Source organism: Amblyraja radiata, chromosome 25 (genome assembly GCF_010909765.2).
Source record: "Amblyraja radiata isolate CabotCenter1 chromosome 25, sAmbRad1.1.pri, whole genome shotgun sequence".
In the NCBI taxonomy this organism is placed as follows: domain Eukaryota; kingdom Metazoa; phylum Chordata; class Chondrichthyes; order Rajiformes; family Rajidae; genus Amblyraja; species Amblyraja radiata.
Window position 1 is genome coordinate 18,740,616 of NC_045980.1, and position 24,263 is coordinate 18,764,878.

The 24,263-nt window shown below is 44.1% G+C and overlaps 1 protein-coding gene across 1 annotated transcript in view; it reads left to right on the forward strand.

Annotated features, from left to right (window-relative positions):
• Positions 1 to 991: 991 nt before the first annotated feature.
• Positions 992 to 24,263, forward strand: part of gas2l1 (growth arrest specific 2 like 1) — a 55,141-nt gene continuing 31,869 nt past the window's right edge. Inside the window, exon 1 of the mRNA XM_033043351.1 lies at positions 992 to 2,838. Coding sequence (XP_032899242.1) covers positions 2,239 to 2,838 — 600 coding nt within the window. The 5' untranslated portion in view covers positions 992 to 2,238. The remainder of the gene's footprint in view (positions 2,839 to 24,263) is intronic.

Sequence of the window (24,263 nt, forward strand, 5' to 3'; positions counted from 1 at the left end):
CCCTACATTTTATTTCTCCCGTGGAAGAATAAATCAACATGCAGGTCAGGCCATTCTCAGCGGCGGTCCCCGGCCAACTCAACCCAAGTCGTGGCCCTTTCTGCGCTCCTTCCAGCAGTGAACATCCCCCACAAATAGTCTGATCCAGATACTATCATTATACTGTCAGTCCGGAATTGTAGACTAATGCCTCCCCTTGCAAATCAATTAATCTCGAACCTCATAGAACAGTTTCTATGTACTCGTTCTGCCTAAAGAGGGATCAAGTCATATCCCTAGAACATAGAACAGTGCAGCACAGAAACAGGCCCTTCGGCCCACAATGGCTGTACCGAACATGATACTAAGTCAAACCAATCTCCTCTGTCTTGTGCATTATTCATATCCCTGCGCCTATCCAAAAGCTTCCTGCCTCCTGCCAGCGCGTCCAGGCACCCACCGCCCTCTTAAAAAACGTGCCCTTCAAATCCCCTTCACATTAACTCACCTTAAAGCTGTGCAATCTAGTTTTAGACTTCGCTACCATGTGAAAAAGACTGTAAACATCCACTGCAATCTAGTTTCTACCACTTTTATAAAATTGCCGACAGACCGGTATCCAATTCCTCCCTCCTAGCATCTTCCTCTACAGTTGCGTTAGCGTTATCCACAATCCCCTGTTTCGCCGAGTTTGCATCTTCATAAATGAATAGCTGCAGTTTATGCTAGAATGTGTATGAAATGAAGTCCGGCTATGCGGTGCCAGATTAAGACTCTCGTCAACTCCCTTGAAATAAAATTGGCAGGCACTCCAGCTGTGTTGCTGTTCCCGGCAAGTCAGTGAGGTAATGTGGCTTTTGCAAATGATTTGTGAACCAATCTTTCTCCCGGCCACAGGATCAGCGAATTACATCATTACAGACTGCAGACCCAGTTTATCCCCCCCCCTGTAACAAACTTGACGCATTCAAACGGGAGTTTGGCTCACTCTTATCATGATCACGACACAAGGATAGTTGGCATTAGCTGGACGTGTTCTCAGCTGGGCGGAGGTCGGCTGGGGAGTGAGCGGTTTCCATGGCGCTGAAAGTAGTCAGGATATAAACAGAGGTGGGAGAGAAGGCCGAGTGGGAAGTTAGGCAGCGACAGGAAACTTGAACTTCCACCCGGATTGTAGAGGGAGAGATGTAACTGACCGCTCCCAAATAACAACACTTGTGTTGTGTGAATGATGGGATGGACTGTGGGGAACAGTTTTCCCTCGTGCTCTATGTTTATTGATGGGATGTGGGGAAGAGTTTACTCCTAGTGTGTGTTTGATGGGATGGACATCGGGGAACAGTTTTCCCCTGCGCCGGGTGTTTACTGATGGCGTGTGGGTTAGAGTTTGCTGGACTGTGAAGAAGACTTAACTCCCGTGCTGTGTGTTTCTTGAGACGGGCTGTGAGGAGGTTTCTCTTGTCTTGCTTGTTTACTGATCTGGTCTGTGTGGAAGGGGTTTCCCTTGTGCTGTGTGTTCCATGAGATGGTCTGAGAGGAAGGAAGGGCTTTTCCCTTCTCTCGTCTGTTTACTGATGGAGTCCAGGGTAGGGTTTTTTCCCCCCCCGTGTGTTGTGCGTTTATTGAGATGAGTTGCTACTCGTGTGCGCGCTTGACCAGGTGGGTCGCTGTCTGATCACTGCGAGCCCGAGCCTCTTGCGATGCGCAGGGAGGGAGAGGGAGTTACAGCGACGGGATGGGACTCGGGCGGGGAGAAGTTAACCAGACCGGCCAAGCCTTCGACCTGAAACCTAGGAGCGGAGCGGCGCAACGTTGAAGCAGGGCGGAGCGGAGTCCAATTGAAGCTGACGTGACAACGAGGAACTGCAGATGTTGGTTAATACCAAAGATAGACACACAGAATGCTGGAATAACTCAGTGGGGCAGGCAGCAGCTGCCCGGGACTGCAGTCGACAGGGAGGGAGCGAGAAAGAGACTGAAACTCATCTGAATCTGAGTCTATTTTATTTTATGTTTTAGCAGAGACTACTCTGCCGGAGGAACTGAGCGGGTCAGACAGCTGCCGTGGAGGGGGAATGGATAGAGGGGGATAGTGAGTCTGTTTTATACATGAGTCTGATAGACATCAGTGAGCTAGCGCGGGGTGGGGTGGGGATTGACACAGAGTGATTCACCTGGGGCGGCGAGAGGCGAGACGTTTCTACGGGAAGGAGCGCAGGAGTTAAAGGGGAGGGACAGAGGAGGATTTGGGTGAGGAATATGGCGGAGCAGAGGAACATCCAGTCCGCCGCCAACAAGAGCATTCGGCCCTTCAGGTCGAGCGAGGACTATCTGTACGCCATGAAGGAGGACCTGGCGGAGTGGCTCAACGCGCTGTACGACTTGGATGTCCACGTAGACATGTTCGCGGAGGCGCTGGAGACGGGCTGCGCTCTGTGCCAACACGCCAACAATGTCAACCAAACCGCCCTGGAGTTCGAGCAGAGATGTCCCGGGTCGGTGGGGAAGATGAAGGTGCCCCGCACCCCGGTCACCTTCGCCTCCAGGAACGTCCAAGCCGGCTCCTTCATCGCCCGCGACAACGTGTCCAACTTCATTGACTGGTGCCGCCACGACTTGTCCATCAGAGACGCTCTGATGTTCGAGACCAACGACCTGGTCCTGCGCAAGAACGAGAAGAACTTTGTGCTATGCCTGCTGGAGGTGGCCCGGCGTGGCTCCAAGTTCGGCATGTTGGCCCCCATGCTGATCCAGATGGAGGAAGAGATCGACGAGGAGATCCGGGATGCCCTGGAAGACGAGGAATTCCAACCCCGGGTCCAGAGGAGATTGTGCGACTTCAAGAATCTGGATGCGATGGTAAGCTCAGTCCCACCCGTCCACCCAATGCTTAAGTTGTTCTTTATTGTCACATGTATCAGACTTTACAGTGTCATAGAGTCACACAGCGTGGAAACAGGCCCTTCGGCCCAACTTGCCCACATCTGCCAACATGTCCCATCTATACTAGTCCCACCTGCTTGCGTTTGGTCCATATCCCTCTAAACCAGTCCTATCCATGTACCTGTCTAAATGTTTCTTGAACGTTGCAATAGTACCTGCCTCAACTATCTCCTTCAGCAGCCTATTCCATACAACCACCACCTTTTGTGTGGAAAAAATTACTCGTCAGGTTCTTATTAAATCTGGAGGTGGAATTAGAAACATAGAAAAACAGGCGCAGGAGTAGGCCATTCGGCCCTTTGAGCCAGCACCGCCATTCAATTTGATCATCTAAAATCAGTACCCCATTCCTGCTTTTTCACCCATATCCCTTGATTCCTTTAGCTCTTAGAACTAAATCGAACTCTCTCTTGGAAACATCCAGTGAATTGGCCTCCACTGCCTTCTGTGGCAGAGAATTCCACAGATTCACAACTCTCTGGGTGAATAAATTTTACCTCATCTCAGTCCTAAATGGCCTACCCTTTATTCTTATACGGTGACCCCTGGTACTGGACACTCCCAACATGGGGAACATTTTTCCTGCATCTAACTTGTCAATGCTTTAAGAATTCTATATGTTTCTATAAGATATCCTCTCATCCTTTTAAATTCCAGTGAATACAAGGCCAGTCGACCCATTCTTTCATCATATGTCAGGCCCGCCATCCCGGGAATTAACCTGGTGAAACTATGCTGCACTCCCTCAATAGCAATAATGTCCTTCCTAGAATTAGGAGACCAAAATTGCACACAATTCTCCAGGTACGGTCTCACCAGGTGCCTGTACAACTGCAGTAGGACCTCCTTGCTCCTAAACTCAAATCCTCTCCCAATGAAGGCCAACATGCCATTAGCTTTCTTCACTGCCTGCTGTATCTGCATGCTTACTTTCAGTGACTGATGTACAAGCACACCCAGATCTCGTTGCACCTCCCCTTTTCCTAATCTGACACCATTCAGATAATAATCTGCCTTCCTGTACTTGCCAAGCTGTTAACCTCACATTTATCCACATTATACTGCATCTGCCATGTTTCTGCCCACTCACCCGACCTATCCAAGTCACCCTGCAGCCTCATAGCATCCTCATCGCAGCTCACACTGCCACCCAGCTTTGTGTCATCTGCAAACTTGGAGATGTCACATTTAATTCCCTCATCTAAATCGCTAATATATATTGTAAATAACTGGGGCCCCCCACACTGAGCCTTGCGGCACCCCACTAGTCACTGCCTGCTGCCATTCTGAAAAGGATCCGTTAATTCCTACTCTTTGCTTCCTGCCTGCCAACCAGTTCTCTATCCATGTTAATACCCTACCCCCAATTCCATGTGCTCTAATTTTGCACACTAATCTCTTGTGTGGGACCTTGTCAAAGGCCTTTTGAGAGTCCAGATACACCACATCCACTGGCTAACCCTTATCCATTCTACTTATTACATGCTCAAAAAATTCCAGAAGATTAATCAAACATGATTTCCCCTTCATAAATCCATACTGACTTTGACAGATCCTGTTACTGTTTTCCAAATGCGCTGCTATTACATCTTTAATTATCGACGTAAGCATCTTCCCCACTATCGATGTCAGGCTAACTGGTCTATAATCCCCGTTTTCTCTCCCTCCTTTCTTAAAAAGTGGGGCTACATTGGCAACCCTCCAGTCCACAGGAACTGATCGAGAGTCGAGAAAACATTGGAAAATGATTACCAATGCATCCACGATTCCCAGGGTCACCTCCTTGAGTACTCTGCGATGCAGACCACCAGGCCCTGGGGATTTATCTGCCTTCAGTCCCAACAGTTTACCTAATACCATTTCCTGACTCATGTGGATTTCCTTCAGTTCCTCCCTCCCACTAGATCCTCAGTCCCCTAAGATTGTCTGTGTCTTCCTTAGTGAAGACAGAACCAAAGTACTCGTTTAATTGTTCTGCCATTTCATTGTTTCCCATTATAAATTCACCTGTCTCTGATTGTAAGGGACCTACATTTTTCACTAATCGTTACATTTTACATATCCAAAGAAGCTTTTAGAGTCAGTTTTTATATTCCCTGTAAGCTTTCTTTCATGCCCCTTTCCCCCCTCTTAATTAACCCCTTTGTCTTCCTCTGTTGAGTTCTAATTTTCTCCCAGTCCTCCGATTTGCTGCTTCCTCTGGCCAATTTATATGCCTTTTCCTTGGATTTAACACTATTCCAGATTTCCCTTGTTAGCCCGTTTTATTTTTTCACCAGACAGCGATGAACAATTTTTGGAGTTCATCCATGCGGTCTTTATATAATTTTTGTTCAATACATTTCAGTAAATTATCATCATCCGGTGACTCAATTTACACCACGCTACCCCAGCAAAGCCACCAGCAGAATCAAGGGCCAGTCCCACCCCGCTCATTCCCTTTCCCATCATGCAAGAAGTGCAGAAGTTTTCTCGTTATGTACAATGTTTACATATTCACATATTCTGTTGTGCTGCAGAAAGTAAGAATTTCATTGTCCCGTCTGGGACATATGACATAGAAACATAGAAACATAGAGAATAGGTGCAGGAGTAGGCCATTCAGCCCTTCGAGCCTGCACCGCCATTCAATATGATCATGGCTGATCATCCAACTCAGTATCCTGTACCTGCCTTCTCTCCATACCCCCTGATCCCCTTAGCCACAAGGGTCACATCTAACTCCCTCTAAAATATGACTATAAAACACTCTTGACTCTTGAAATTTGAAAATACACGCCTCAAGATTCAGGGACAATTTCTTCCCAGCTGTTATCAGGCAATTGAACCATCCTATCACCATCTACCTCATTGGAGACCCTTGGATTAGCTTTAATCAGACTTTACCTTGCACCAAACATGATTCCCTTTATCCTGTATCTGTACACTGTGGAGGGCTTGATTGTAATCATGTATTGTCTTTCCGCTGACTGGTTAACACTCAACAAAAGCTATTCACTGTACCTCTATAATAAACTAAGCTACATACAGGGTAAGTATAATCCAAGATTTAATACAGAGTGTATGGAAACAGCCCGCTGAATCCATATGCAAGAGTTGCCACGTTTTGGTGCCATTTAACAGTCCCAACTGCAGCTGGCCATAAAGGCCCTTTGCAGCCGTTGCCTCCATCCGGCCATCCCGCCAAACCAACGTCCCTCTCCTCACTCAGCCTCCTTCAGCCCTTATGCCCTGGGGGGGGGGGGGGGGGGGGGGGGGGGGGGGGGGGGGGGTCATCCCGCAGCCGACGACCTCCGTTCTAGTTACCGGCCCTTTGTTACTCATTTCCACTGCCGTCTCCGACTCCCTCCTCTCCGGTCCTCGAGGTCGAGCGGGGGCCCATTTAAGAATATGCAAAGTTTAATTGTCATTTGTACCAAAAAATCTACAGTGAAATTACTTCTTGCAGCAGCTTACAGGTCTGTAAACGCAGTGCTCTTAGATAACACAATAAGCAAATACTAGCTGTGAATTACAAAAAAACATCCAATATTTAGGTTTATTACTGTCACCTGTATATAGGTACAGTGAAAAGCTTCCTTTTGCATACTATACCAAACAGATCAGATAATACAGAAACAAGAAATTGCAGATGCTGGTGCTGCACCCGCTGAGTTTCTCCAGCATTTTTGTGAACCTCTGGTTTTCAGACAGTTCTATACATAAATGCAATCAAGTCAAACTCTAGTACAATAGGTGGAGCAAAGGTGAAGCTACAGAGTGCAGAATATACTCAGCTTTGTCTGTTTCATAGACAAAGTCCAATGTCCGCAATGGGGCGGAGGTGAATCGGACAGTGAATAGCGAGCTTATGGATGCCCATCTGTGCAGGGGCATTGTACTGTGTTGCTGAAAACTAACTTCTCAATTCATTTCATTTATGGAGACACAGGGAACTGCTGGTGCTGGAATCTTGAGCGAAACACAAAGTGATGGAGGGAACTCAGCAGGTCAGGTGGCATCTGGTGAGGGAAATGGACGGGCGGCGTTTTGGGTCGGGACCCTTCTTGTTGCCTGTCCATCCCCAGATGCTGCATGGCTCACTGAGTTCCACCAGCACCCTATGTTTTATATAATATTACATTGTGTCAAATCACTGTAAAGTCAGTCTTGTTACAGCTGGCAAAAACGGCTTTGATTTTTTACTATATACATCAACCCAATAATAATATTATACTATGCATATTCTTCTGACATTGCTTTGCAGTTTAACCGAGGCTGTATAAAGTCCTCAATCCGCACCAATATCACTATCATTCAGAGAATGGGTGTATTTAAGGACCTTTTAATTTGAGTAATGGATGTCCATTTGATTAGTAATGTATGAATTTAATTCTACATTAATTAATATCCAGTTTTGCTTTAAGAAGGGACAGCATTTAATGTACTTGATTTTGGAAGTTTTGATGATAATGTCTTGAGTTGAGGTTTTGTCAGTCTGCGTGCAATATCTAGCAATCCCTGAACAAGGAAACAGAAGAAACTGCAGATGCTGGAACCTTGAGAAAGTACAGGAGTAAATCAGTGGGTAAGGAAGCATCTCTAGAGAATATGGAGAGGTGATGTTTTGGGCCGGGACCCTTCAAACTGATTGTAGTTGGGGAAAGCTGGAAGAGAAGTGAGGACTCCCATCTATCCTATCCATGCCACTTCTAACATGATAAACCTCTGAGATCTTCAGTGTCTGAAGAAGGGTCTGGACCCAAAACATCACCTATCAATGTTCTCCAGAGATGCTGCCTGACCTGCTGAGTTGCTCCGGTACTTTGTGTCCTTTTGTGAGAAACCTTTGATCCTCGTTGTATCCCATCTGCCACCCCCAATGAAGAAGGGTTCCGACCCAAAACGTCACCTTTTCCTTTGCTCCAGAGATGCTGCCTGACCTGCTGAGTCCGAGCCGACCAGCGATTCCTGCACATTAACACTATCCTACACAATAGGGACAATTTAGAATTTAGCCTACAATCCTGCATGTCTTTGGAGTGTGGGAGGAAAACGGAGTACCCAGAGAAAACCCACACAGCTACAGGGAGAACGTACAAACTCTGTACAGACAGCACCTGTAGTCAGGATTGAACCTGGGTCTCTGGTGCTGTAAGGCAGCAACTCTACCGCTGCACAACTGTGCCGCCCCAGTCCCTTTTGTCCATGTTTGGCCCATGTCCCACTAAACCTGTACAACAGACTCTGGCATGGAAGGACAAAATGCTACAATTGCTCATATGGTGATTTTAAATTGGAGTATCCATGGCATGTCAGGCTGCCTTGATGTACTAATGATTGCAGTGGAGGGCAGATAATGGACAATCAAAAGGAATTACAAACAAAAATAATGCAAAAAAACAAACCCGCAAATGTTCCTGAAGTGATGTCGCTGCAAAGGTACTGACTGTTGAAAAAAACACTTGAAATGCAATTGGAATTTGAATAGTGCGGAATTTGGATGTATTTTGCTTGTTGAATTTGCACTTTAACTGCTGGCATGACTCAGCGACTATCTGCTTGAATATGTGCCTGTGAGCACTATTTCCATGGTAGCGACCTATTCATTTGCGTGCTTATACTGCAGTTTGTCGATCACTGGCCAAAAGTACCTTGTTGCTAAATCGGGAAGTTAACCTGCAGGTGTGTCAAGAGTGTTTAATTGTCATCTGTTCCAGCAATAGAACAATGACATTCCCCCAAGCTGCAGCTTTACAGGCCTGTAAATGCAGTCACACGTAAATAAATATAAAGGAATCAGAAATGCAATAACCTAATAATCAGTACAACTAGGTAATCAGACCATAACAGTACAAAACCAATGTCCAAAGTTCAATCAAAACAAAATCCATGGTAGATCATAGTTGTTGAGGTAGAGGTTATTATTGTACAGTGTTTAAGAGCCTGATGGTTGTTTGGGAAGAAGCTGTTCTTGATTTTCATGGAGGTCATGGTTTTCAGGCTCCAGTACCTTCTTCCTGATGATCGAAGCAAGATGAGAACATGGCCAAGGTGGTGTGGGTCTTTGATGTTAGCTGTCTTTTTGAAGTGGGTCCTGTGCATCCACTGTAGAAGGCAGCAAGCCTGCCTGATGTTAATTACAGGTCCACCACTGATATTCGGGCAACTCACGGTTCCGACCATCTCTCCCCCCCCCCCCCCCCCCCCCCCCCCCCCCCCCCCCCCCCCCCGTAATCAGGACAAAATCCCCTCTGGTCTGGCCCTGCCCTGCCAGAGCCGGCAGATTGGTTCTCATAGCTGACTACCACGGCCAATTTGCCGACTGCAGCCGGTGCTCTGGAACTCTGGCCCGGCTGGAACTGGCAGATCCATTCCCATAGCCGACTTTGCCGGCCGGTATCTCAGCCCTTCCCCCCCCCACCTCCCTCAGCCCGCCCCCCCCCCCCCCCACCCCCGAGGCCATGACCTTTGTTGATCCGGCAAAACAGATAACCAAGCAAGGCTCTGGAACTGAGTGGCGGGCCTGTAGTTGTGGTCAATGCCTGAACTATGCTGTTGTTACCCACACTGTCCCCTTATTCATGGACCCTTATGATTTGAACCACAATATAAGGGCGGCACTGTGGCGCAGCGGTAGAGTTGTTGCCTTTGCAGTGCCAGAGACCTGGGTTCGATCCTGCCCACGGGTACTGTCCGGACGGAGTTTGTACGTTCTACCTGTGATGGCGTGGGTTTTCTCCAGGTGCTCAGGTTTCCTATCACACTCCAAAGACATGCAGATTTGTAGGTTAATTAGCTGCTGTAAGTTGTCCCTAGTGTGAACCATAGTGCTTGTGTACAGGGTGATTGCTGGTCGGCGCTGACTCGGTGGGCCAAAGACCCTGTTTCCACGCTGTATCTCTAAAGTCTATAACTCATCAAAAGTATCTTTCAGATTTTGTTTTAAATGTTGAATGGTAACAAACCTATGTCGTATCTTTGAGCATTTTGGAGTCTGGAGAAAAGTCCCAACCCAAAACATCACCTAATAATGATCTCTAGAGATGCTGCCTGACCTGCTGAGTTACTCTAGCACTTTGTGTCTTTCCTTGGTTTGAAGAAGGGTCCCGACCCAAAATGTCACCTGTCCATGTTCTCCTGAGATGCTGCCTGACCCACTGACTTATTCCAGCACTCTGTGTATTTTCCTGAGTATTAATCCGTCCTTTCAAATGGAAGTTCTGGTATTTTTCCATGCTATAAAAACAACTGACGAGGCAGAAGAATGTTGATTTGTTTTGTGCTTTGATGCTTTGACTTTGCTCTTCCTGGGGCTAAATTTGAAATGGTGCCAAAGATGCTTTTTAATCTTAAAGATCAAGTATGCGTTGAGAGGTTTATGACGTTGCCCTTGGTTGTTTTGGTTTGCAGCCCCTTTGTCTGCTACCTCAGCTTTCCTCTGTGAAAAGATTAGCATCTTGGCAACTTTACTCATTTAATGACTGCTTCAATAGGAGAGTGGCAAATCTTCTTCTTCTTCTATGTGGTGTTTTTTGGCGGTTGGCAAACAACTTTTTTGGTGCATTACCGCCACCAACTGGCATGGAGTGTGGATCAAACAACACCATTACATATACTAATAACCTATATCCTTCCGAACAAATTGGTTACCCTAAGAAAATGCAACAGGATTTGATAGCACTTATATGAACTTCCTTGCAAAATATCTACCAAATCAAATTGTATTCTTTCTTTTCTGAACTGCTCACTCATCCGTTCTCTCTCCTCCTCATACCTCTCACAATGTACAATGACATGCTCTATTGTCTCTTCTTGCCCACAGTATTCACATCTACCTGTATTATGCTTGCCTATTATAAAAAGTGTACTGTTCAGACCAGTGTGTCCAAATCTAATTCTTGAGATTACTGTCTCCTCTTTTCTGTTTTTTCCTGCACATCTCATTTCTCCCACTTTCCTCTGGACTCTGTAGAACCACCGTCCTTTCCGCTCTTCATCCCATTGCTTTTGCCATCTTTCCTTCAGTCTTTGCTTAATAATGTCTTTGATTTCAGTTTTACCTATGTTAATACTTAAATCAATTTTACTTCTTTTTGCTACCTCTTTTGCTACCTTATCTGCCATTTCGTTTCCTCTAATGCCAATGTGTGCTGGTACCCATAAAAATATGACTGTAAGCCCCATCATTTGAATTCTGAATAGTGTTTGTTGTATTTCAATCAAAATGTCTGGTCTACTGTCTGAATGGCTGTGCTGTAAACTCTTTATTGCTAAACCTGAATCTGAGCAAATAACTGTCCTTAAAGGCCTAGTATCCTCGACCCACTGTACCGCTAACAATATTGCAATCATTTCACCTGTGTATACTGATACCTCATTATTGATCCTCTTCCCTACTTTGATGTGAAATTCTGGTACAATAAATGCTACTCCTACTTTATCTACTGAATCTTTTGATGCATCTGTATAAATTTGGACAAAACTGTAGTATCTGTCAATGTATTCCTGTATGATGACTGAATTATACCTATGTTGTTTTTCCTTGTTTTCCTGTTCTAATGTTGTAAAGTCTACTGTTGCATCTGGAAGTATCCAAGGTGGAATTGAAGGTAATGGAACTGTTGGAACCACATTTAATTGTGCTATGCCGATTTGTACTGCTCTCTGGGTCACTGTCCATCCAAAACTTTTTGTTTCCCTTCTCTCCTTTTCCCAGCATGGTTTGATAGTAACTTGTGCTGGGTGTTCTTGACTCTGGCCCTGTAGGTTAATCCAGTAATTTAATGAAAGCTGTATCCTTCTCATCTCTAGAGGCATCTCCCCCATTTCAACCTGTAATGCTGCTGTTGGAGTTGTTTTTATTGCACCTGTACATATTCTCAATGCCTGATATTGAATGTTGTCTATTTTCTTAAGAGAAGTACTTGATGCGGACCCATACACCACACAACCATAATCTAACACAGATCTAATTAACCCATTGTATATAGCCTTCAAAGCTTTCCTACCTGCCCCCCAATCACATCCAACTAAACATCTCATTACATTAAGTATCTTCTTACATTTGTCCACTACTTTCTGAATATGAACTATCCACGTAATCCTCTCATCAAACCATAAACCTAAAAATTTATAGTATTTTACTCTCTCCAATTTCTGGTTATATAATTTTAGTTTAACCTCACTACCAATTTCCTTCCTAGTAAAAAACATTATCTTTGTCTTTTCCACAGAAAATTTGAATCCCCATTTATAAGACCACTCTTGTACCTTTATTATAGCCCTCTGTAGTTTCTGCACAATAAACTTCACATTTCTCCCCCTTTTCCAGATTGCCCCATCATCCGCAAACAGTGAAACTCCCATTTCATTTACAATTTCATCATACACATCATTTATCATTACTAAAAATAGTAAAGGACTTATTATGCTCCCTTGAGGTGTTCCATTTACAATATCTAATGTTCCTGAGTATTGATTTCCAACTCGTACTTGTATTGACCTCCCAAATAAAAAATCCTTAATCCATTTAAATATACGACCTTTAATCCCCAATTTACCTAGTTTCACTAATAACCCTTCTCCCCACATCATATCATATGCTTTCTCAATATCAAAAATACAGCTACTACACTTTCTCTATTAATTTGTGCTCTCCTAATTTCATGTTCTAAACATATAGCTGGATCCATGGTGTTTCTCCCCTTCCTAAAACCACTCTGGTAATTGGATAAATATCCTTTATTTTCTACATAATATGTTAACCTTTCATTTACCATTTTTTCCATTACTTTACATATGTTGGATGTTAATGCAATAGGCCTATAATTCCCTGGGTTTGTCAGATCTTTACCTGGCTTTCCTATTGGGATTACTACTGCCTCCTTCCACCTTTGCGGTAATTTCCCACCCTCCCACACTTTATTATAAAATTCTAACAAAAAATCCTTGGATGTTTCACTGAGATGGTTTAACATGGTGTAACAAATCTGATCTTTACCTGGTGCTGACATCTTGGTTTTTCTAAGAGCTTGGTTGAATTCTGTCTTTGTGAATGGTTTGTTTAGAACATCGTTAGTGTCTTCCTCATGTCGTATTACCTGTCTATTCTCTGCTATGGTATTTTCTTTTCCTTTTCTTCCTTCTTCACTAACATTGTCTGAACTGTGAATTTTAGCAAAGGATTTTGCCAACATCTCTGCTTTCTCTTCGTCTTTCACTGCTGTAATTTCACCGTCAGTTAGGATTGGATATTTGTATTCTCTTTTAATTCCTTTCATTCTCCTTATCATTCCCCAAACTTGACCTACTTTTGTCTCCCTTCCCACTGAGTTACAAAATGTCCTCCAAAATTCCCTCTTTGCATTTTTTATTACTCTTCTTACACTTGCTTGCAACCTTTTGTATTCAATAAGATTCTGAAAATTATGATTTCTTTTCAAAATTTTAAAAGCTTTATTTCGACACTTAATTGCTTTGTCACATTCCTTAGTCCACCATGGTACGCTCTTTTTGTTGTGCTTACCTCCTTTCCTCTTAATGGACTTTGTTGCTGCCTCTAAAATGGCTTCGCAAACAGAAATATTTAAATTATCCACATCTTCATAAATATCAATTTTTTCCATTTCTTGATCACTAATAGTCTTAAACTTCTCCCAATCCGCACCACTAAAAGACCACTTTTGTATTCTCTCTGTATTATACTCCTCTAAACTCACTCCTACTACTATTTCTATCGGGTAGTGGTCACTTCCTACCGTTGTTCTTCGAATTACTTCCCATGAACAAACACCCGCCAATGAGTCTGACACTAGTGTGAGGTCTATGGCTGATTCTGACCCTGTTCTGATGTTGATTCGTGTCCCACTTCCATCATTAAGACACACCAGGTTATTCTTCTCCATTAAATCCTCAATCACCATCCCATTTTCATCATTAGAATCATCCCACAACGTGCTATGAGCGTTAAAATCACCACAACATATAACTTTCCCCCCTAAATACCCAGCAAGTTCATCCATCAACTCCAATGAAAGCCTTTTACACGGATTATAAAAATTAACAATTTTAACCTTACCTTCTCTTATCCAAATTTCCACCACTAAATATTCTAATTCTGTTCCTTTCACCAACAATCTATTCTGTATTCCTTGCTTTATAAATATTACACACCCCCCTCCACTTCCCTCCCCCCTATCTCTACGGATACTATCATAACCTTTGATGACAAAGTCTAATGAAGGCTTAAGCCAGCTTTCTTGAATACACATGACGTCTGGTTTCTTCTTTAACTCTTTAATGAATCCTTTAAACTCTTGTCCATTTGCTATTATGCTCCTTGCGTTCCATTGTAATATAATCAATTTGACCTATTGATACTCTCCCATGATACTTCTTTTAAACCCAAAAACTTCTCTGCTCCTTTAACAATTATTTTTATTTTTTCTGTTTTGTGTTTAACCTGATCAGTACAGTTGATTACATATGCAATGAAAACAATTAGCTTATCAGCTGTCAGTTCTGGGTGAGTTTTGACTGCTTGACTTTCCTCTGATCTCAAAAACGGATGATTCTCTCTCCCATTAATATCCACTCTTCCCCTTTGTCCTTTCACCTTCTTCACTGCCTCTGAGTAGCTTATGTTACTTACTGTTTTCACTTGCTGAATCTCCACAGCCCTCTTCCTGACTTCACATCCCCCATACGTTACCCTATGCGGTCCTCCGCAATTGCAGCATTTATCCTGCATATTTTCTCTGCACTCTTCAAATCTATGCTCTCCTCCACACTTGGGACACCTCTGATTCCCCTTACACACCGCTGCTATATGTCCATACCTCTGGCATTTATAACATCGGAGCGGTGGAGGGATATAAGGCCTCACGGGAAAGATCATGCATCCGATTCTCACTTTTTCTGGTAGTTCAGTCTGCTGAAACTCCAGAAGCACAGACAAGCTCTCTACCCTCTTACCCTCCACTGTCCTTAACAATCTCTTAGCTACACTCACCTGGCCACCAAAAATACTCCGTTTGAGTTTCTCCAGGTCTTCATCTACCGGAATACCTGTTATTACTCCCCTTCTACTCTCACCCAGAGTCTTTCTTTCACTAACCATCTTCTTGCAAACACTTTCAATCTTCAGAGCCTTATTTTTCTGCTCTTCCGTTTTACATATTATTAACAAGTTCCCGTCTCTCAAAATCTTAGCTGTTTCCACCTCTCCTACCTTCTTCTTTAGCTCCCTGGATAAAGCTATCGGACTTAAATTGACATGCTCATCTTCCTTTCTAAATTTCAGTATTATTTTAACCTCCTTCCTTTCAACCTTTTTCCGAACCGTTCTCCTATCCTCTTCTGAACTGTTCTCTTCAAAACTCCTTTTGCTGTTTTGGCCGAGCTCGTTTTGCCTGAATCCTCCTTCTCCTTGATTCCTCCCTAATCTCCGACTAGACACTGCCGTCCAGTCACCATAAACCCTATCATCTTGACCTTCGTCATCCTCTAATCCTACTTGAGTTGCCATTTGATCCAGTCACAAACCAGTTTATGCCAACCGCCAACTCCTAGTCCCTCTCTCCCTTCCACACGGGAGCCCCGCGGCGGCGCTCCTCCGCCATCTTTTCTTGGAAGTGGGCTCGAGAGTGGCAAATGTAAGGTTCAACTAATTAACAAGATTCAGACAAGCTTGTAGCAATTTGGAAGGTTAATTGCAAGGTTATTTGTACTGCAGGTACTGGTATTTTTTTGGGGGGGGCGAGTAATTTATACCTGTTATTATTATACCACTAATCCTACATGAGAAACTGAGATGCAAGCATGTAAGCAAATGCTTGCCAGGCGCGCTTAGTGGGGTTGGCTGTTGTCTAAACTTCTAATGTCGTGTTTTTTTAATTGTATGTTCAGAAATTTGTTCAGCAGTGTGTAATTCAGTATCTAGGTTGTAGTTACATTTCCCTACCTCGATTACAGACATAACTCTCAATACAATGGTTAGTAATTGCCTAACAAAGAGAGAGAATGGAAACAGTCTCTTTGGCCCAGCAAGTCCATGCTCACCATCAGCCACCCATTTACACCAATCCTGCACTAAGCATGAACAACGTACAGCAGGGAAACGGGCCCGTTGATCAATATGCCGCATCTACACTGGTCCCACCTGCCAGCGTTTGGCCCATATCTCTCTCCAAACCTTTCCTGCTAGGCTAATGATAGGTTAATTTAAATGTTTTCATCTACTCCAACTTTATTCTCTCCATATTGTCATTATTTTCCCCCTCTCTTATGTGGATTTTGCTAGGACTCGAGAGACTGAGATGTAGGGAGAGATTTTATAGAGGTATATAAAATCATGAGGAGAATAGATAAAGTTAATGCACAGACTTGTATCCATGGTAGGGGGATCAAATACCAGAGGGCATAGGTTTAAGGTGAGAGGGGAAATATTTAATAGGAACGTGAGGGACAACTCTATTTCACACAGAGGGTAGTGGGTATATGGGACGAGCTGCCAGAGGAGATGGTTAATGCAGGTACTTATAACAGCATTTAAAAGACACTTGGACAGACACATGGATAGGAAATGTATAAAGGGATATGGGGCAAGCTATGATGGGGCATTTTGGTTGGCATGGAAAAGTTGGGCCAAAGGGCCTGTTCCTACTCTGTGACCTTGCTCCAGATTCGCACAGTGACGCTAAACAGTCCTTAATCTATTTTGAGGCTTAACTTATTTCAGATTAGCTTTAACCTCATTTTGTCCTTGACTTTTTATTATACGAGAAATTTGTTATAACGTCAAGTCAAATGTTATCAAACTCACAGCAAATAGAATTTGTAGCTGCAAATAATAAATGGTGCCTCTCTGATATGTATAGATCCATGCAGAACAATCAATTTTTTTAATTGATTTTTATCATCGTTATCATCAGTCCGGCTGTTAATCAGGTCCTTTTTATTTTTTTTTAAACTGATATGCCTGAGCCATCATGATTGATTGATTGATTGATACTTTATTGTCACATGTGCCATGTCACAATGATATTCTTTGCTTGCCATACCATGCACAAGGTATGCAAAGAATGGGCACTGGCAAAGTTACAAAGTTGTACCCAATGGTCCTTCTTTGTTCTCAGCGGCCCTCCTCATGCCAGGTCCTTCTTTGTAGCACCCACCCAAGCTAATGGAGTAACTCTAATCCCTATGGGGAACAGTGCCATACATGATGAACGTTAGTGTGATAATGGTCAAATGATCACTATAATACATGTCAATTTCTCCCACATTCCTGTTCCCCTATCTCTCTTCCCCCTCCCCCCCTCCAACTACTTCCACCTGAAAAACGTTCCCAGCCCAAACCGTCATCTATCCATGTTCTCCGGAGATGCTGCCTGACCAGCTGAGTTATTCCAACATTTTGTGTCTTTGTTTGTAAACTACCATCTGCTCGTCCTTGTGTCTTCACCCACATCCCTTCCTCTGGCTTCACGTTTCACACCCCTTTTCTCTTTATTGCACAGCCTTTAGCCCTTTCATCTCTAGCCCTTTCATCTCTAGGCTCTGTCCAATCGCCAACCAATCAAACCTCTGTCCCCCCCCCCCCCCTCGCCTGTATCCACCTATCACTTGCTTGGCTTTCTTTCTGTCCCCTCCCCCCTTCCAGCTTTCCTGACTGTGATCAGTCTGAAGGAAGGACCCGACCCAAAATATCACCTATCCTTGTCCTCCAGAGATGCTGCCTGACCCACTGAGTTAGAGATACCGAACAGAAACAGGCCCTTCGGCCCACCGAGTCTGTGCGGACCAGCAATCCCCGTACACTAGCACTGCCCTAGGGACAATTTACAATTTTACAGAAGCCAATTAACCTACAAACATGCACGTCTTTGGAATGTGGGGTGAAACCGGAGCACCCGGAGAAAACCCACGCAGTCACGGGGAGAACGTACAAACTCCAGACTGATAGCACCCATAGAGAGGATCGAACTCCAGTCTCTGGCGCTGTGAGTCAGCAGCTCTACCACTGCACCGCTGTGCTGCCCTGCACCAGAGTTACTCCAGCACTTTGTATCCATTCCTGCAAGATGTTGGTGGATGATGTCAAAATCCAGACGGCTAATCCAGTTACAGCAGGCTGATTCATCCTCACTCTGCACTTTTGCTGCTTTGGCCAATGTGGTCAATACTAATTGACTGAAATGGCTCTGCACCGATCAATTTAATGTTGGCCGAAGCCAAAATGACATCCTTGAAAGCTACTGAGTTGTAAAAGAGAGGCAATCTTGGACCTGACTTCTGGTTTAGTTGGCTGGACAGTGAGAGGGTTTGGTGTTTTGAGATACAGCATGGAAGCCAGCCCCTTCAGCCCACTGAGTCCACGCTGACCATCGATCGCCTGTTCACACTAGTTCTATGTTATCCCACTTTCTCATCCACTCCCTACACACTAGGGGCAATTTCCAGAGGCCAATTAGCCTGCAAACATGTACACCTTTGGAATGTGGGATGAATCCAGAATACCAGGCGAAAACCCGTGCAGTCACAGGGAGAACATGCAAACTCCACACAGCCAGCATCTGAGGTCAGGATCGAACCTGGGTCACGTGTGCTGTGAAGCAGCAGCTCTACCGCCTGCACCACTGTGCCTCCGGGCTATTTGCAGGGCTAAGGGGAGAGGTTGTCTAATTATGTAGGCAGGAACCGAAGGTAGACACAAAATGCTGGAATAACTCAGCGGGACAGGCAGCATCTTTGGAGAGAAGGAATCGGTGACATTTCGGGTCAAGACCCTTCTTCAGACTGATATCTGATTCCTCAATTGAAAGGTACAGAATGGAAACAGGCCCTTCAGCCCACCAAGGCCACGCCGACCATTCACACCGGTTCTGTGTTATCCTACTTTTTCTTCCGAGCCCTACACAATAGGGTCAATTTACAGAGGGACAATAAATCTACAAATCCGTAGTTCTCGTGGATGTGGAAGGAAACCCAGTGTTTGGGAGTGCAGTTTGCTGGATTGCTCTTGTACAGAGTTAGAATGGCTTCGATGGGCTGAATGGCTTCCTTCAATGCTGTAACCACTCTGAGATTATGCTGCATTTGGTCTGTAAAGTTTGGGTACACAAACATAAAAATAAACCTTTTGGGGCAATATTAGGCTGTAGATCAACCAAACTATGTCGTGATGAAGCCTGAAAATGAAGGGAAGTTTCTTCTTCTTCTTCGAGTCCACACACAAGATTAGAAGTTGTTCAGCCGGAGCTGGACATACGTCTCGGCATCTGCATACAATGGTGTCTGTCTTGTGCTTCTTGTGCTTCGGTGATGGATAGATTGGTGGAAACAGGGCCGTGACGTGAACGCTCTTTCCTTGACCCCAAGGGAGGTTTAAAAAATCTTGAAGTAAATCTTCTAAGTAAATTTCCATTCATTACCTAAAAGAAATACTATTTATAAGCATGCATTTCGGTATGCAGAATTATTGCTAAATTTATACTAACACATCATTGGTTTAATTTGACTTCATTGAGAGTTTATTATAATTGTGTGCATAGAAATAAACTATAGTTCAAATCCAGCAATGATGATCAGTTAAGGGGCTGTCCCACTGTACGAGGTAATTCAAGAGCTCTCCCGTGTTTAAACAAAAATCAAACTCGTGGTAAGCACGTAGAATGTACGTAGTGGTACGTCGGAGCTCGGGACATCTCTTAACGGCTCGTAACGCTAACGGCAGGTACTCGGGAAACGCAGTAAGCTCGTGAAGATTTGTGAAGACTCGTGAAGATTTTTCAACATGTTGAAAAATGTCCACGAGAGCCCCGAGTACCTACGAGCGGCTTTTACAGTAATTCTCCGAGTTCGAATCAGGGGAAACTCGGGAGAACTCTTGAATTAGCTCGTACAGTGGGACAGCCCCTTAACACAATAATACCTAAACTTATTTTTGACCTTTGGAATGAAAGTTGAATTTGTTATAATCCAGGTATAAAATATAGAAGCCTTCATTTTCAGCAGATAAAGCTCCAAATATATTAAAGATCTGCCCTCTTGTCTGACATTTCCATCCTGGGAAAAAGGTTCAGATGTCAACCCTATCGACATCTCTCAGAATTTTATATACCTCTATCAGGCCTTCTCTTAATCACTGACATTACAGAGAAAACAATCCACGTTTGTTTAACCTCACTGTACAGCTGATACCCTTGAATGCAGACAGCATTCAGCTATACCTCTTCTGCACCCTCTCCAAAGCCTCTACACCCTTCGTGTAAACGGGGCAACGAGAACTGCATGCGATAGTAATTGATTAGATTAAAATCTATTGAAAAAATATATTGCACATTCAATAATATCTGAAACAGTCGAGGAACAAGGTATGTTTGTCATCTTTTAGTTTAGAGGTACAGCGTGGAAACAGGCCCTCCCGGGTCCGCGCTGACCAGCGATGCCCGGGCACTAATTGACGGGCTAGGGACAATCTACAATTTTACCAAGCCAATTAGCCGACAATCCTGTACGTCTTTGGAATGTGGGAGGGACCTGGAACACCAGGGAAAACCTATGCAGATCACGGGGAGAAAGTACAAATCTGTACAGAGAGCAACCGGGGTCTCTGGCGCTGTAAAGATTTAGAAGATTGAGGGGGGATCTTATAGAAACTTACAAAATTCTTAAGGGGTTGGACAGGCTAGATGCAGGAAGATTGTTCCCGATGTTGGGGAAGTCCAGAACTAGGGGTCACAGTTTAAGGATAAGAGGGAAGTCTTTTAGGACCGAGATGAGAAAATCTTTTTTTACACAGAGAGTGGTGAATCTGTGGAATTCTCTGCCACAGAAGGTAGTTGAGGCCAGTTCATTGGCTATATTTAAGAGGGAATTAGATGTGGCCCTTGTGGCTAAAGGGATCAGGAGGTATGGAGAGAAGGCAGGTACGGGATACTGAGTTGGATGATCAGCCATGATCATATCGAATGGCGGTGCAGGCTCGAAGGGCCGAATGGCCTACTCCTGCACCTATTTTCTATGTTTCTATGTCCCACCTTCACGACTTAATTCACGACCTCTGCCGAGTTTGCCCTTGACTCGTACTTACAGCATGGTTGACACGAGGTCGTAGGTAGGTCATAACAGGTCGTGATGCTACTCGTGGCATCAAGTAGGTCGGGGCGTTTTTTCAACATTATGAAAAATGTCCACGAGTAAAAAAGGTTGTGAATTAGGTCGTGAAAGTGGGACAGGCCCTTAAGGCAGCAACTCAACCGCTGCCCCACTCTGCTGCCTATCTGTCCTGAGTCAATTTTTCATTTTTTATCTCAACCTTGTCTCTGCTAATGGAGTTGACTGATTGCGATCTGGTTTCACATCCGCTTACCCAAGTACTGTCCTTGAGGTATTAAATCTCAATGAAACTTGAACTTGTGGGCTGTCTGGAAGCTGAGTTGGTGGAACGGGTGAATGGTGTATTGTTCACAATGCTCTGAAGTGAATCGTTCTCCTTTACACCAGCTGCAGCAAGCATCCCATCTTCAGACAAAAGAACTCGCTTCAGTTCAAGCCCAAATTAAATTAGATTTATTGGCTCTTTAGGATTCAAGGACGACTGACCTTAAAACTGGACTAATAGGCTTTCAAACTTGCTATTCCGAGAGGGGAAAAATACAACGATTCATCCCCAGATATTGAAAATTACACAGCAAAGTTTTGTAGATCTCATAAACAAATTAAAATGCATTTGATTTTACGGAATAATCAGTGATCCTGCTAGAAAGGGTTGCAGAATACCGCAAATGTCTTGCTGTGCGGACATTTCCCAGCAAGAAGAATTAATAATTTAAAGATCGGATGCTTGGTTTTATTAACTGTTGGATTATAGAGTCATAGAGTCTCTGTGACTGTGAGCATGGAAACAGGCCCTTCGGCCCAACTTGTTCTTGCCGTACACAATGCTCTATCTAAGCTAGTCCCGCCTTCCCGTGTTCGGCCCATATTCATCTAAACCTTTCCTATCCATGTACCTGTCCAATGGCTTTTAAATGTCTTTGTACCTGCCTCAACTACCTCCTCTGGCAACTCGTTCCATATACCCACCACCTTCAGTTTGAAAAAAACCTGTCCCTCGGGTTCCTACTAATTCTTTCCCCTCTCACCTTAAACGTACAGTTCTCGATCCCCTTACCCTGGGTAAAATACTCTGCACATCCACTCTATCTATTCCTCTCATGATTTTGTGCAAGACTCTGTTTTGAATTTTGCTATATTTCTGCCTGTGCTATTCTTGTTGTTAAGTTATCTAGAATAGAAAACTCTCTTTCAATCACACTTTTCTCATGGTCAACTAGTTTAGTTTGGAGATTACAGTGCGGAAACTGTCCCGCTGACCATCGATAGCCAGTTCACACTAGTTCAATGTTATCCAACTTTCCCTACACACTGTGTACAGAATGAACAGCTGGTGTTTTCAGTCGGAACCCTTCTTCAAACTGATTCACACTTCAGAAAGGTCTTGACTCAAAACATCCTTTGTCCATCTCCACAGTTGCTGCCTGACCTGCTGAGTTTCTCTGGTGTTTTGTTTAAGACCTGTTTAGTTTTAGACGTGACTGTGATAGTTGTGAGTATTTTCAGCACATTCTGAGGACCAGCACCCTCAATAAGCGATAGTAGTGTGGAGTTATTGTCCACAAGTTGATGTAAGATTTATGGTGATGGTTTTTAGTTTCAGTTCAAGAATTGGGGGGGGGGGGGGGGAGGGGCAGCGGATGAAGGTTAAACTTAATGGTTCCCACAGGCAAAATAAAAATTACTTGGAATATTCCCACCTTGCCTGCTTTTCTTTAAAGCAAAAAAATAATATTACATTGGGAAGCCCATGACATATGATGAAGCGTTACCTGTGCCTTGCATTGCACCCTGTGACATTTGCCTTCATTCAAATATCTGTACATGGGCGGTACCTTGGATTAAGTGCTGAGCTCGGCAAAAGATCAGCGTGGAAGATTATGTAAATGGGGGAAACAAAGGCAGCACGGTGGCGTAATGGTAGAGTTGCTCTGCCTTGCAGCGGGTTCAATCCTGACTCCGGGTGCTGTCTGTGTGGAGTTTGCATGCTCTACCTGTGACCGCGTGGGTTTCCTAGTTGCTTCCTACACGCAAAGAAGCCAAGCAAGATTACGAAAGATTATTTAAAGTTAAATAACTATTTTCAGCACATTCTGAGGCTAGGCAGCCTCTAGATCAGTGATGATAATGTGGAGTCCGTGGGTTAAAGTAGATGCAAGATGTTTTTAGTTTCAATTCATGAAGCGGGTATAGATGAATGTTAAATGTAATGGAGAAACAAAGAACTGCAGATGCTGGTTTACACAAAAGGACATAAAGAGTAACTCAGCGGGTCAGGCGGCATTTTTAGAGAACGTGAATAGGCGCTGTTTTGGGTTGTGACTCTGCAGACAGAATGCAAGTGATTCCACGGGGAAAATAAAAATGACTTCGGAAATTCATACCTTGCCTGTTTTTCTTTTAAACAGAAACCAACATCAGAGTTTAGTTTAGTTTAGTTTAGAGATTCAGCCTGGAAACAGACCTGTTGGCCCATCAAATCCATGCCGACCATCGATCACCTGTTCACACTAATTTTATTTTATACCACTTTCTCATCCACTCCCGACACACTAGAAGCAATTTACAGTGTCCAATTAATCTACAAAAACCCACACGTCTTTGGGATGTGGGATGAGTCCAGGATATCAGGCGACAACCCATGCGGTCACAGGGAGAATGTGCAAACTCCACACAGCCAGCATCTGAGGTCAGGATCGAACCTGGGTCACGTGTGCTGTGAGGCAGCAGCTCTACCAGCTGCGCCACTATGCCACCCTAATTTTTAGTTGGGAGCCCATTAAATATAAGGAAGCAATTCCTTTGTCTTGCATTATACCTGGCTATAATTAGTATTCCCACGCAATGTTCAGCAATGCTGATGAACTTAGCTGTGTGTTTTATAACTCCAGTAATTTTCCTTTGTCTATGATGGTACTGGGAAGAATTATACCTTTGTACTTCAACCCTCGAACAAGAGTAATGATAGGTCGGGTGTGTCTACGGGTCCTCTTTCCCAGGGTTTGGGAATCGAGGGATGTGGGTGAGAGGGGAAGGGGATGTAGTAGGAACCTGAGGGGCAGCTTTTTCACTGGGAGGGTGGTGGGAATATGGAACGAGCTGCCGGAGGAGGTAGTTGAGGCAGGTACTACAATAACATTTAAAGGTACATGGATAGGAAAGGTTTAGAAAGATATGGACCAAACACGGGCAAATGGGACTAGCATAGTTTGGCATGATTTAAGCTGAAAGGCCTGTTT